This window comes from Halyomorpha halys, unplaced genomic scaffold (genome assembly GCF_000696795.3).
Source record: "Halyomorpha halys isolate HHAL.00 unplaced genomic scaffold, Hhal_1.1 Scaffold1849.1, whole genome shotgun sequence".
Lineage (NCBI taxonomy): Eukaryota > Metazoa > Arthropoda > Insecta > Hemiptera > Pentatomidae > Halyomorpha > Halyomorpha halys.
In genome coordinates, this window is record NW_027114374.1 from 58,688 (window position 1) to 73,209 (window position 14,522).

Sequence of the window (14,522 nt, forward strand, 5' to 3'; positions counted from 1 at the left end):
ATAAATAATTTAATTTTTAAATCCTCCTTTTTCATTTCCTCAACCTGTATAATATCCTCTTTTTTTATTGTTATCTCTGTAAGTATTTAAGGATAGTTATTATTTTTAATGAATATCCAAATGCGTTTTTTTTTTATGTATTTTATTGTTTTCTTATCAGTTTTGCTTTTCTAGGAGAAGTTGAGGGTGTCAGTTTAATACTATTATTTTATTTAAGTTTTATACTATTATACTATTATTTTATTTTTTTAGACCATCACCCATATTATTATCTCCTGAATTAATAACTATGATCAACTATACTATAGATAATATTTTCATTACTCTATTTTTTGTAGTTTCCAGATGTTGCTGCCTCAGTAATACCAGTATTAATGGAATTTCTTTCAGATACAAGTGAACTAGCTTCATATGATGTTCTTATATTTGTTCGTGAAGCAATTCATAAGTTTGATTCTTTAAGGGCTTTGATAATAGAGGTTAGAAATTAAAATTATTTTTTTCTCATAATGATGCAGTATTTCTGTTTATTATATTTCATTTATTTTTAAGTAAAATATGACATCATATACTTTGATTAATATATAATATATGGGTATGATAATAATAAAAATTTATATATGTTCAAGAGGATAGTCAAAAAATATAACACAAAACGATGGAAAATTATTTCTAATATGGAAACATTTGGACCAACTTTGTAATCCTGGAAAGGATTACACCAATAAGTTATGAATTATGAGTATTAAATTTATTTGATATAATTGTTAACTTTCATTTTGAAACCACAATTAATCTTCCCTCAATCTTATGTTTTATCTTTTCTCAGTCTTAGGTATTCACATGTATTCCTCATTTTTCTGATATTAATTCTATTTAGCAAATATATAGAGTTGAATACTAGATTTTCACAAAGTTTACTACTATGTTTATTTCATTGATAAGCTGTGATGGTTGGAAGGTTCTCACATTAAAAAATTTATCTTATTTAGTCTTGACATAAGCTGTCCTACAAGTATATTTATTCAGGCTTGCCCAGGACATCTCTGTAAATTTTTTTTTTTTAATCTATTCTCATTTGATATTTACCATGTTACATAATTATTTGTACATAATAATAAGTAATGAAGTAACAGTCTGGTCTTACTAAAAGGTGTCGTGATTTGAAGAACTTCATCAGTCCTCCTCCAGGGTATGATGGGTGGCTGACAAAGCTGGTTCCGATTGTTGTCACTATATTGTACAATTGCTGTTACAATATAAAAAATGGAAAACCCTGATTAAAAAGGATTAAAATCAATTAGGATAATTTAGATAAAGTAAATTATGCTTTGAGATCATTACTGAAATGTTTTATAATTACTTTCAAACTACTTAAAAATTATACATAAATACTTAAATCACCATGTGTTACTGTGTGGTGACAAAACTGGGATAATGTGTAGAAAATGATGTAGTATACATCATGGTTTTTGACCTTGAAGAATTAGGTAAAATAGAGGTAGGAAAACCTTCTCTTTAACTTATCAACCATATGAAAGCCTGTACTACAACTAGAGGAGGAAGGACAGGTTTACCTACAGGCCATCAACCTATTCTAGTAAAAGTGCGGTATAAATTTATTCTGTGGGTCTGTAAAAGTAAAAAGCAACCTGACCATACTATATTTGACCCAACACCATGGGGGAGGTTCCAGCTGTAGAATAGAAATTAATTGAATTCAGATCTCATCCCAGCTATGGGTGAAGATCTGCTAGATTTTGGGGAATTGTGGTAAACAGAGGAGTGGTACCTCCCAGAGGTGGATATGGGTTTGTGTGAGGTTATCCAGTGAGAATGTTGTGTCTGGGAGAAAAACTCTCTTATATAGTTGTTGCTTATTCATACTTGTCCACCACACTTGTTTGTCATGAATGTGTTGTATTAGTTTTTATAGGACATGAATGACCATAGAGATCAAATATATGTACAGGCGCTTCTAGCCAGAACAACTTACATGTCATATTGCTTACTTCAAGTTAACTTAAAAAAAAAAAGTAATATATAAAGTAATCAAAACTTACTTATTTACTTTACTGATGTTTACTTAACAAGAAGTAAGAATAAAACAAGAAGATTAGCCTTGAAGAATGTTGTCAGAATGTTATAAATATATTTTATAAACTGTTATTTAACCACATTTTGTTATGCTTTTGAGGGAGCTGCTTTCCTTAAGAAACTGTTTTTTAGGAGATCTTTTTTTTTTCTTTTTGAAGCATTATTTACCTAAAATAACAAAATGGTGTTTGAATGGATAATTGTGAAGCATATCAACTCTGGATATTTTATTTAAATAGCATGTATTATTGTATTTTAAATTAAATAAGTGATTTTCTAGAAAATATAAAAGTAAATAATTGACTCTTACTGAATATGAAGGAGATGTTGGGGGTGCGATCAAGAAAGAACAAAGAATTTTACAAACAAATAGTTAATCACTATTCTTTGTTCCTCCTTGATAACCTAAAAATAATTTTATTGCTCCTTGTTTTTCATATCAACTACTTTGCATTAATTCTGAAGAGGAAAAACCTTCTCCAGAGCTGTTTTACATTGAAATTTGACCTTACTATTTGCTATTTTAAATGTTATTTCAATCTATTATTTAAGTGTAATATGCATATTATGATTACAGAAATTATTAGAAGCATTTCCAACCATAAAATCTATGAAAGTTCATCGTGCTGCTCTTTGGATATTGGGTGAATATACTACTTCAGTTACAGATATTAAAGAAGTCATGAAACAAATAAAAAATGCCCTTGGAGAGGTTAGTTGATATTAATTATTTCTGATATTTAAATAAATTCAGTTTTTTAAAAAATATTTATAATATCAAAACTATTTGGCAGATGCCACTTGTTGATGATGAAATGAAAAGAGCTTCTGGAGAGAAAGTTGAGGAAGTTGATCATCGTGATCAAGTAAAGCTTGTTACATCTGATGGAACATATGCTACACAATCAATATTTAATACCATTCTGTGAGTTATGGATGACAAAGTTTCAATATTACTTCTTTGAAACTATTTAATAATTAATTTGGCAAGGTGATTGGTGTAAACTTCTTACTGTGGTTCTTGCTGACATTCTTTGGTGCTAGAAAATTATTCATTTACTAGTTCTGCATACACGCACTGATTAATATTCTATTTATTTATTAACTTTAAATATTACAAAAAAAAATTATTTAAATGGGTATTCAAAATTTCTTACTGTCTCTAAAATTAGCATTTTTGTTTATTAAATTGTTGATGATATTTACTATAACCTTAGAGTATATTTTTACTGTGTTAATGTTTAGTTTTCCATGCCTTATTTATTTATAAATTCTATAAGTTCAATGAAACTCATATGTTTAAATTTTTATGTGGAATCCAGTCAGTGTGGCATTTTTTCTACATGAAACTTAATTTATTTGAGGTCATCAATTTTTTTCTTTGATTTTCTAGCACTGGATTAGCTTTTTTACATTCTGAGGTTGGTGGGATTGATTGCTTTTGGCCTGTGTGATGTATACTTTTTAATGCACTGTTTAATTTCCTTAATATCTAATTCCGAAGCATGGAAAAAAGTATATATTTATTTTTTAATAATAAATACTCTTAAAAGTTTTCTGCTTTGCTTTTTATATGTGGCTTGCTTAATTGTTAAGTTTATAAATATAGGAGAAAAATGATTTGTTCATAAGGCTGGCCAAATACTATTTACTTATTTCACGTAAGTATTCAACTCTGATCCATTATTCACAGCTATACGAACAATATCTTTTGTAAATTTTTGAAAATTGCTTATGTAAAAAAGAATAAAATGTTGATGGATTTTATTTGATTACATCTATTTGAGTGTATTTAAAGATTATTCAGTTACCTTTTTTTTTTTTTATGTCCCCCTCCCTTGCCATTTCTGGCATAAGGGGTGCGGGAGCAGTGGGGTAGTGCGAGCTGGGATTGCGCATGCCACTGTTCTCAAGGATCACCAATTCTTACTGATGGAGCTGCACCTTGCATCCATTCGGTAGGCCCTTCTGATGCGCATCTGTCTGGGTGCCTCCCGCAGTTACCAGGCTGGTCCAACCCTCCTGGTCTCAGTCTGGGTCAGCTTCCTCTTCTTTTAATGGCACGCCGATATTGGGCGGTCAAGTCCTTCCCATTGTGAAATGAGTTGGGCCCACCACCTCCTTCCATCCGTAAATGAACTCCCTGAAGAAGGGAAAATTCTCTTCTTCCATCAACCATGGAAAGTCTGACTCGGCGCGGGCGAAAATCCCGGTCTTTCTCGACAGCCTGGCTCGGTGTCCTTCCATGGCGGAGCAATCCACTATTACGTGTTCTGCTGTTTCAGGCTGTTATTGAGGTAACGTCCTACGAGGGAGTATAGATTACTGGGGGTGTTGAGCTCTTGCAACCGCTGGAGTACACGGGGCCACCAAACGCTGTCGAAAGTGGAAGAGATGTCAAACATGATCAATAAGACATATTTCTCCGCACTCTCAGCAGCGCATCCGTAGTTCCCCTGCCACGGGTCGAGCCAAACTGCCGTGGATGACTTGCAGCACTTAGGATTGGTCTAAGGCTGTGGATGTTCATGTGCTCCAGAACCTTACTGGATACTGGGAGGAGGCATATTGGTCGATAGGATTTAGGCATTTCTTTATCCTTACCACGCCCCTTGTAGAGCAGTCTCAAGTCTGCAATCCTCCACTTGTTTGGAAAGTACCCCTTATCCAAACACTCATTGAATATATCCAAAAACTCTTCCTCAATATAAGGGACACTGTTCTTAAGGATTGCAGCATCTATGCTATCTAGCCCTCCCGATCCTTTGTCTGTCCACGGCAAGACGAAGGTCCCACATATCCCATGGCGGACATAGGTCGGTACCTGGTGGGTATAATGTGGTGCGTCTAACCATTCCATCATCTGCACTATCCTGGGACGGATCATCCCTAGGGTATGTATAGTTTATATACATCTTGGCAGCCTCCTCCAAGGTAGTTGCCTGGGCACATCTCACTCTAATAGCCGCCATCACTTATAACGGCTTAACCTTTCCCAGTGCCACCCTGTATGGGACACCCCAGGGATTCTTTTCTGATTCCTCTACAATAAATCCGTCCCAGAACTTCTTCTTCTGGCAACACACCCCGTTTCGGTATACCCTATACCTATGCTTGGATTCTTCTCGAAGTGCAGGCCTCCTCTCGTCGTTTCTGCACTCCTGGTACCTACGCCTGGCCCTGTAGTATTCTTTTTTTAACTGCGTCAGAGCCGGCGTCCACCATGGAACCAGATGTACTCTCGCCCTTCAGCGTTGAAAGGTAATACTCGCCACTTCAGTGATGGCGCCCGTAAGCATTGCCACTCTGCGGTCAATCTCGGGCTCCTCATCTATCGGGGTCATCTCCTCCCATTCTCTGTCAGCTAGTATTCCCTCCAATTCACTGGAAAACGCTCTCCAGTTCGCCGATCGGGTCACAAAGCCCTTTTCTACTTCTGGGGCACCGCCTCCCTCCTCCACCACACTGAAGGCTATGACTCGGTGGTCGGAGCTCATGTCTGACCATAAGGTCCGGTCTCCAATACGCTTTGCTGTGGGAGCCATAGCAAGTGTCACATCTATCCAACTCTGGCCCCGTGCTCCAACAAATAAGGGACCAGAAGGCTCATTCATAATAACCAGCTGACAGCTTGCCACCCATTCTTCTACCAACCTCCCTCTAGCATCTGTGCGAACAGAACCCCAGACCGTGCTCCACGAATTGGTGTCGGAACAGACTATCACGCTTTTATACTTTAGCGTGACAGCCTCCACAGCAGCTATATTATCCTCTACATTGTTATTTACATTCGCCTGTCGTGGCGGCATATATGCTGAAACCAGAGCGAACGAAACTCTGCCCCACCTGACATAACATGCCGCCTGATCTGCTGTGGTGGATTGCTTCAGTTCCATTACGTCGAGGGCAGGGTTAACGACAACAATTGCTGCTCTAGGCCTCCTCTCGCCACTGCATAGACTGACCACCCTCGAGGTAGTTCCAAAACCTGTGACCACATTCTTTTGACAACAAGGCTCCTGCACTTCCAAGATGTCAGCACTTCGGCGAAAGTTCTCAATTCGTCCGTGACCACTCCTGTCTTTATCCTCCTTTGGAGCCTCTATAGGGATTTTGTCCCAAAGATATCTCTCCAGGATACTCCCGTCCCAAATATTGGGGACTCCTTTTACTTCCAGGCGAGGCCTGCGGGCCACAGTAAGGCTCGCCTGTAATCCTTTTTCCCTCAGCTTATCCCAGGTGAGGAGCTTTTGTGCATAGTCAGCGCCTTGAAAAAACCTGAAGGCCCAGCTCCCATCGTCTTCGGTTCCTCTACTGCTCTTCGGTCCTCATTCCACTTTTCTCTTCCTTTAGCCCTACATTCGGCCGTACATTCTAAGATGATGCGGGCTTCTTCGACGACTTTCCCTTCCAGGGTTTTATCATGTCCGAAACCCTTTTCAGTGTCGGTGATACCCATTCCTTTTTCTTTTGATCATAGACCGCTCCTATGGCACCCCCTATAGCCTCTGCTACCATTGGAGCCACAATCTGGGAGACCTTTTTACCAATGATCTTGTGTAGATCATCGGTATACATGGCTTCTTTTACCATTTCGGTTACTATTTCCGGGATAATTTCCCATTGGGCTTCCAGTCCTGCTATTATATTGGCTAGTTCTCTCAGCTGGCCATTTAGGTATTTCTGGCTCTCGTGAGATACCTTTTTTTCTCTCCAAGTAGCTTTTGACCCGTCCTTGAATTACTTCCGCCCTCTGGATGGGTCCTTCAATTTCTGGGTTGGGCTTTAGACGGGACTCCTCCTCCTCCTCCCTCTCTCTCTTCTTCCTCTTTTTTCCTTTGGGGCTCATTTTCCCATCTCGACTATCAGGTCCTGTATCTTTATCGGCTTCACTGCCACTTCCTGAAAACAGCCTGACTTTTCCTGCCACCATTTTTCTTTCGTTTGTCTCAACCAACGACGTAATTCTTGTATCATTAGATGCTACAATGGCCAAGTCTCCCGCCATTGCAGCACTGCGGACGTATGATGATGACGCCGGGGAACCAGCTTCCTCATTTCCAATCGACGCCGGTACTGGGGTTCCGTGCCCCTGCACCGTAGTATGATTATTAATATTTCCCTCCATTGGATTTCGGAAAATACCATTTTATACCTACTGCCAGGTATAACACAGCCACCTCTAACCTGAGGAACAAAGGCTGACCAGTACGCCGCCTATTCTAGGAACCGTCACGTCTGGATTTGATTCTAGTTTTGGCCCACCCCAGGTATTTTATTTCCCCATTTCCCACCATATCTGGTGAGAATCCCCCTATCCGCCACCTGGGGAGGCGCCCGATGGGAGACTAGCTACTCCGCACGGGGATTATTCAGTTACCTAACAGCTATCATTGGTTATTACATCACCTGGATAATTTGATATTGTGTTGTGGGTATCAATAAAATCTATAAAATTTGCATAATATTTCACTATGAATTTATTCTGGTTAGTTGAAAGCATAGGGGGCGACGGTAGCAGTGTGGTGACGTTCCTGTCTACCAACTAAAGGTTGTGATTTTTAGCCCGGCCATACCTGGGATTTTTTCAAGCAAATAATTACACAATACTCACTCACAGCCTCCTCTCCCCGGGTATTTGTGAGGCCCATTAGCCAATGGGTGGCACTCACAAAAATAGCCGTGGGAGTGATGAACCCACCATATGAAAACCTCATCAAGAAATGCACAATGTATTTCTGTAATGCATCACGCGAGGCCTTGGACCTCCACGGTCTATCGTGCCGGAAGAAGAAGTTGAAAGCATAATATGAGTATTCTATAAATAATTTTAATTAGGCTGAGCCAGAGTTGGGCAAAAGTTAGCCATAACTAACAACTAAAAATTTAAGCTAAATTAGCTTTAGTTGCATTGGAAACTAAAAACTAACTGGTTAGTTGTTAGCTGTTGACTCATAGCTACTTGGAACTAAATTTGCTATGATCTGAATCCAGCAACTAACATTTAGTTATGAAGCATCAGACCATAAATAAAGCTGATATTTAGTTAGTTCTATCTTTAGTTTTTAATGAAAAACTAAAAAATAATATTATAATACCAAAATCCAAGTACAGGATTCATTTTAACTTTTCATGTATCTGACATATGGCCATGTTTATGGTTTCTCTAGTCAATCGATTAATTTCAGAGATGTTAAGAATGAAAAAATAATAGATATTACGATAACACTTTTGCTTATCGATTTATTTTAACTGTTTAGATTTCTAACATTTCGGGTCCTTATATACATTTTCGAGGGTGCTGAAAGTAATAATAATATCGATTTTTTTTTATCTCATTTTTGCAAATCGTTTTATTTTAACTTTTTGAATTTCATGCATATTAGGATCCCTTTTTATGTTTTCAGAGGTGCTGAAAATGAAAAAAATATCGATTCTAAATATCCCCAATATGCTTGAAACCCGATAAGTTAAAATAAATCGATAGGAAAGTGCGTAATCACAAAATCAATTATATTTTCATTTTCAGCACCCCTGAAAACATATAGGGAGACCCAAAAATGTTGGAAAACCGAAATGTTCAAATAAACTGATTCACAAATGTGTGATCATAAAATTGATTATATTTTCATTTTCAGCTCCCCTGAAAACATATTTAGGGACCAAAATATGCTTGAAACCTGATAAGTTAAAATAAATCGATTCACAAGCACGCGATCATAAAATTGATTTTATTTTCAGAATCCCCGAAAACATATAATAATAATAATAATCTTTATTTATTGTGGGATTGATCCCTTTAGAATAATATATAGGGACTACAATACGCTTGAAATCCTAAATGTTAAAATAAATCCATACGCAGTCGTGCGATCATAAAATCGATTTTTCTTTTCATTTTAAGAACCCCCGAAATGTTATGAAGGGACCATAATATGTTAGGGAAACCACTAATAGGGTTAAAAAATTAGTTCCCCTAAAAAATTGGAACTAATTTAGCAGTAGCTAAAAGTCAATAGCTTAATTAGTTCTAATTTTTTAGGGGAACTAATTCTGACAACTATTAGTGGTTTCCCTAAAAACTGAGAAAACTTGAAGGTTTAATGACAATATCATTGATCAGAAAGTCATGTTCTTATCATCCCATCTTAATTTTTTCCTTCCCATATCCTTACCCCCATATCTTTTCCTGGGGACTTGCGAAGGTCAGTTTCATTGAAATAAAGAGTAATCACTTTTGTCTGACCAATCACTCACAAAGGAAGTTTATTAATTCAGAGCTTCAAAAAGCTAGCAAATATTGTATGGGAAACAGACTGTTTAAACAGAAACAACCGGAAATGGAAATATACATAAGACTGAGAAACTGGAAAATTCAGATAATGATGGGAAAAGAGGTTGAACTGATTGTAGAAATGAAAAATTACCAACTCCACCAACCAACTCTATTGTTACTCAAAGACTGATCTATTTACGGAGCCGGAAGGGAGGCGAGTACAATCCCATACATCATGATACCGCTGTTACAGGAAGCTTTAATTGTTCTAGGTGGACTGTTCTTTGCTTTTTTAGTTCTTTTAAGCTTTCTATGGTAACAGTATTAAGTTCTCTAATAGTTACCACTATAAATGGGCCTTCATACCTCAGCCACTATGAGTTTCCACTTTCCGTTACACCACCGTCCTGATTTTAAGGTTGCCCATTAGATCACAAACACTGAGATTGTGTTTTGTAAATCTTCTACATTTCTGCTTCTCTATTTTGTCCCTGACTTTGGCCCACATCTTTCTCCATGCCATACAATTAACGAAGATATTATTCTCCTCGGTTGCTGTATCTTAGTAATTCCTTCGACGTCAATGCAGTCCAAAAATAATCTTGAAAGGAGAAAACCCCGTGACGGAGTTTATGGCATGATTTTATGCTGTGATCGCTTGTTCCATCACTTCGTCCGGCTCTAGCACCTTTTCTGATATACCTGTAGGTGGTCACTGAGAGTACTCTAGAGCTTTTCAATACCTCCTTTGCTCCTTGGATGTCCCGGGGTGTTATGGTGCCACACCACCTCCAAGATTTTCATCTCTTCCCTGATGCTTGTGTTGTCAAACTCTCTTCCACTGTCTAACGAGATTCCATGCAGTATGTCGTAAAATTGGAACCATGTCCGTTGGGATCCTTAGCACCGTTTTTCCTGACCTCTTTCACTGGGTACTCCATAGCTAGTTTGCTAAATGCGTCTATCACTGTGACCCACTTGTACCCCTTCCACGTCAAAGAATTCACTTGAAAATCATTCTGATTTCATTGAAATTCTGGTTTTCCATACGATTTGGCAATGTTTATCATTAATGATTTCATCAATCTCTTCCATCTCTGTTGGTTTTTCCACAGTTGACTGGCATAGGTTACAGGACGCTCTCACCCTTCAGTCTCCTGTGCCAATACCGCTCCTGCAGCATACTCACTTGCATCCGTTGTGAGCGTAAACTGTTTCTTGAAGTTGGGGAATGCGAGAACTGGTTCCCTTTGAAGCTTCTCAATTCATATCCGGATGTTATGTGCTATGTTTGGTGTCACTACTATCGTGCTACCTTTCTTTAACAAATTATTGAGGTACTCTGTCATACCCGGAACAAACCTTCGATAGTAATTTAATGCTCAGAATTTATGTTCCTTCAACCTGGAGGGCCAGTGGCCGATTGCGGTACAATGACCGGGCAATGGGGCCGCCAACTCCCTTCACCACCACTTAACCCTGAAACACCCTGTAGAGAGAGAGAAATGCTTTATTTATCTATGCTGCCTAAATACATCAGGTTACTATCTCACACAGCATACTTATCAATCCGTAATCGGACATATATAAATTACACATAAATGGTATAATCAGAAAAAAAGAGATACAATAATAAGATATAATAAACATTTTTTTTTCCCTACAGTTTCCTACAAATGTTTCAATTCATTCCTATTTTTCTTTCTCATTTCTGCTCTTCCAATTTCACCATTTCACAATTTTTTAATTCACCTGATCAACAAATTCGCTCTCCGGAATTCACCCTCCTAGATCCTCTTCAGTGACCCGCTAAAGAAATTCAATATTAGACGGCAATGTGAGATCAGTTATATATAAGTTAAAGTTTAAGAACACAAAGACTAAAAAAAGAGAAAAGGGAGAGAGAAATGACTAACTTTTATTGAGTCTAGCTCGTCTTTATTGTAATATGCTCTTTTATGATTAAATCGTTATTTTTATATATTACAGATTTTTAGTATAATATCCTGTTTTATGAGTAAAGACTTAGTTTTTATATATAAATGATTGTTAGTAGGTTTTATGTGATTAATCATTTCAACATGTTTATTTGTAGTATTAAACCTAAAAGCAAGCAAACCAATTTTGTTAAGTAAAATATGCAGTCATAAAAGATATCGTTCAAATTCAAGGTGGCGGCATGTTTTGCGAAAAGTTCGTTGAATTGCAGCCATGTTGAGCAGATTCAAATATTTTAAAAACTCTATTCTAACTTCCCATCATAATTTAAAATGCAGTAAATTTAAGAAAAAATATAAATCAAGAAATAGTGCTAAAGAATAATATTCAGAAAGTAAATCATTTGTAAAAATCCAAAACTGTTGTGTGACAATCGATGTTTACATGGAACATCGAGACAGGTTTTGGTTTTTGGAATACATTTGTTGCTTAGGCGGGGGCAAGGAATGATGTTTACTGGATGAGGTGGTTCCCATCAAACGGAGACATCGGAGAGTTACCCATGAAGAAAAAAGGATTCTTTGTTTGGATCGCCAAACAACACACTTCTGGATTGTGACTAAAAAACTTTAAGAGGATCAAGGTTTTGTTTCGTTAGTGTCTGTTTGCTGAAAGATTGTTTACAGCAAGCGTTGGTTTGTTGAATAAGAAGACAAAGAAAATAATCAAAGGAAGATTCTATGAAATTGGGTAGTTATGTATTACCTAAATTTAAATACATTTGTAAAAGAGATATTAATTAAGTTTAAGTGTTATTGGTAATAAAGTGTCTGTTTCTGAATGCCTAGAAACACGCCCTGAGATTAAGAGTCTAATTATATTATTAAATTTAAATAAAATTCTCCTATCTGTTAAATATTAAAGATTTTCATTTGAACCCAAGCTATCTTCAAGATATGAGAATTAAGTTAAAAAATATCAAATTTCATTCATTTTATTTTAATATTTTTTGAATGTTACAATACATACATTTGAATCAGCTGATCTACTCAATCAGCTGATATGAGTTGTACGGCTGACTGTCCCAGTTTAGTTGCGTCTTTCAATGCTCGGCAAATCTGGTCTTCTTTGACACCCGGTGAGGACCAGATGGTCGTGATACTACAGCTGCAATATTTCCCTTTCTCAATTTTCATTAACCCTGAAGTCATGGTTTTCCAGATGATCTGGCGGCATTTGTTGTTAATGATATCTTCTAGCTCTTCCACTTTCATCGGTCTACTTGCAGTCGAATCTTGATCTTCAGATGTATCTACCCTGTTCTTAGTGTCCAGCATTTCCTGTTGTTCTTCCTTTGGAGTCCACTCTCTTAGGAACTGTCTCCCGCCTTCAGATGGTTCACTTTGCTCATCTTCAATTGCATTGATCATTACCACCCTCGAGAGCCGGTCCGCGACCATGTTGTCCTTCCCTTATGGCTTATACACAATGTCCATGTTGTACTGGCTTAGGATCTCCTTCCATCTGGTGATCCGTGTAGATGTCTCTTTCAGTTTACCAACCCACTGCAAGGGTTAACCAAAAATATATTGCCAGAAATGTTCCACCGCCCACACAATTCCCAGCAAGATATAAGATTCCAGGACATAGCTGGTCTTCACATCGGTGAGACGTCGACTCCCGTAAGCTATGGGTCATTCTCCGTCTTCGTATTCTTGTGATAGCACTGCCTCAAGAGCATTTTCGCTTGTGTCGGTTGTCAGGGTAAATTGCTTCTTGAAATCAGGGAATGCCAGGACCGGTTCCTTTCTATGCACTTCTAGACGTTGTTCTCCATCTGAGGTGTTACCTTTATCGTGTTCCCTTTCTTCAGTAGCTTCTTAAGGGGTACAAGATATTCTGCCATGTCTGGTACAAATCTTCGGTAATAGTTCAGCGTCCCTAGTAACCGTCGCACTCCTTGTACTTCTTTGGGTACTGCTATCCTTTGCAGGGCCGACACCTTCTGTATGTCTGGTCTCGCACCGTCTTTCAAGATAGTGTGCCTCAAAAAGTTAATCTGGTGCTGCCCCAACACCGACTTCTCTGGATAACATTAGGGCAAATTCTCTTATGCCCATGAACACACTCCTTAGATGGTTCACATGGTCCTTTTCTGATTTGCTGAACACCAGTAAGTCGTCGAGTCTTCTCAGGAACTCATTCATCAGCCTCTGGAAGGTCACGGGTGCGTTCTTAAGACCAAATAACATCCTTGTAAATTTATAATGACCTCATTTGAAGGTGAAAGCGGTCTTATGCTGGTCCCTGGGATGCATCTTAATTTGATGGTACCCCGCCTTTAAGTCGAGTGTACTGAAAATCTTGGCGCCACCTAATCTATCCAAAATGTCCTTAAATCTTGGGATCGGGTACTACTCATCAATTGTATTTTCCTTCAGTCTGCGACAGTCAATGACTATATGGTACTTTTCCACGCCATCTGCTGGTCTACTCTTCTTCCCACAAAGGACTACTATATGGTGAGGTGCTGTCTATGATTATCTTCTGTCTTCTTAGCTTCTCTATTTCTTCTCTGATGTTCTGTAAATGCTTAGGGATACCGCCTTTCTTTTACAAAATGGAAAGTAAGAAAACAACAATAAATTTTTTTTTTCTGAAAACAAAAATTACTCCGGTATCGAAAGTTCCCGGGTTTTGGCACCAGTTAAACGTTTGAGAGCACAAAGACCAAAAAAAAGAGAAAAGGGAGAGAGAAATGACTCGGTTGTTACTGAAAGATTAACTTTTATTGAGTCTAGCTCGTCTATATTGTAATAATTAAGAAATTATTTAAATGAAATAAAAATAATTTTAATAGTTTTAACTAATTTCATGTCTAAAAGATAGCTTGGGTTCAAATTAAGAACTTTACTACTAAATGGATAATATAATTATATTATATAAAAAGAGAGACTCTTAATCGCAGGGCGTGTTGTTGCTAGACAATCAGAAACAGGCATTTACTTTAATTACAATTAATTAAATTAAAATCTATTTTATACATGTATCTATTTTTATGCATACAAAACTAACCAAGTTCACGATCTTCTTTCGTTGATCCCTGGTATCTTCTTTGTTTCTCTTGTTCTTGTCCTAGCGTCCAAAATGCCTTCCTCCTCTTGCTTGACAGAAATTTATGAGGCCCTCCTCATCCTGGAGACATCCTTTC

The 14,522-nt window shown here is 37.5% G+C and overlaps 1 protein-coding gene across 1 annotated transcript in view; it reads left to right on the plus strand.

Moving 5' to 3' along the window:
- betaCOP (coatomer subunit beta) overlaps positions 1–14,522 on the plus strand; it is a 93,551-nt gene that overhangs the window by 30,926 nt on the left and 48,103 nt on the right. Inside the window, exons 9-11 of the mRNA XM_067051570.1 lie at positions 339–479; positions 2,675–2,809; positions 2,892–3,022. Of these exons, the coding sequence (XP_066907671.1) occupies positions 339–479; positions 2,675–2,809; positions 2,892–3,022 (407 nt within the window). The remainder of the gene's footprint in view (positions 1–338; positions 480–2,674; positions 2,810–2,891; positions 3,023–14,522) is intronic.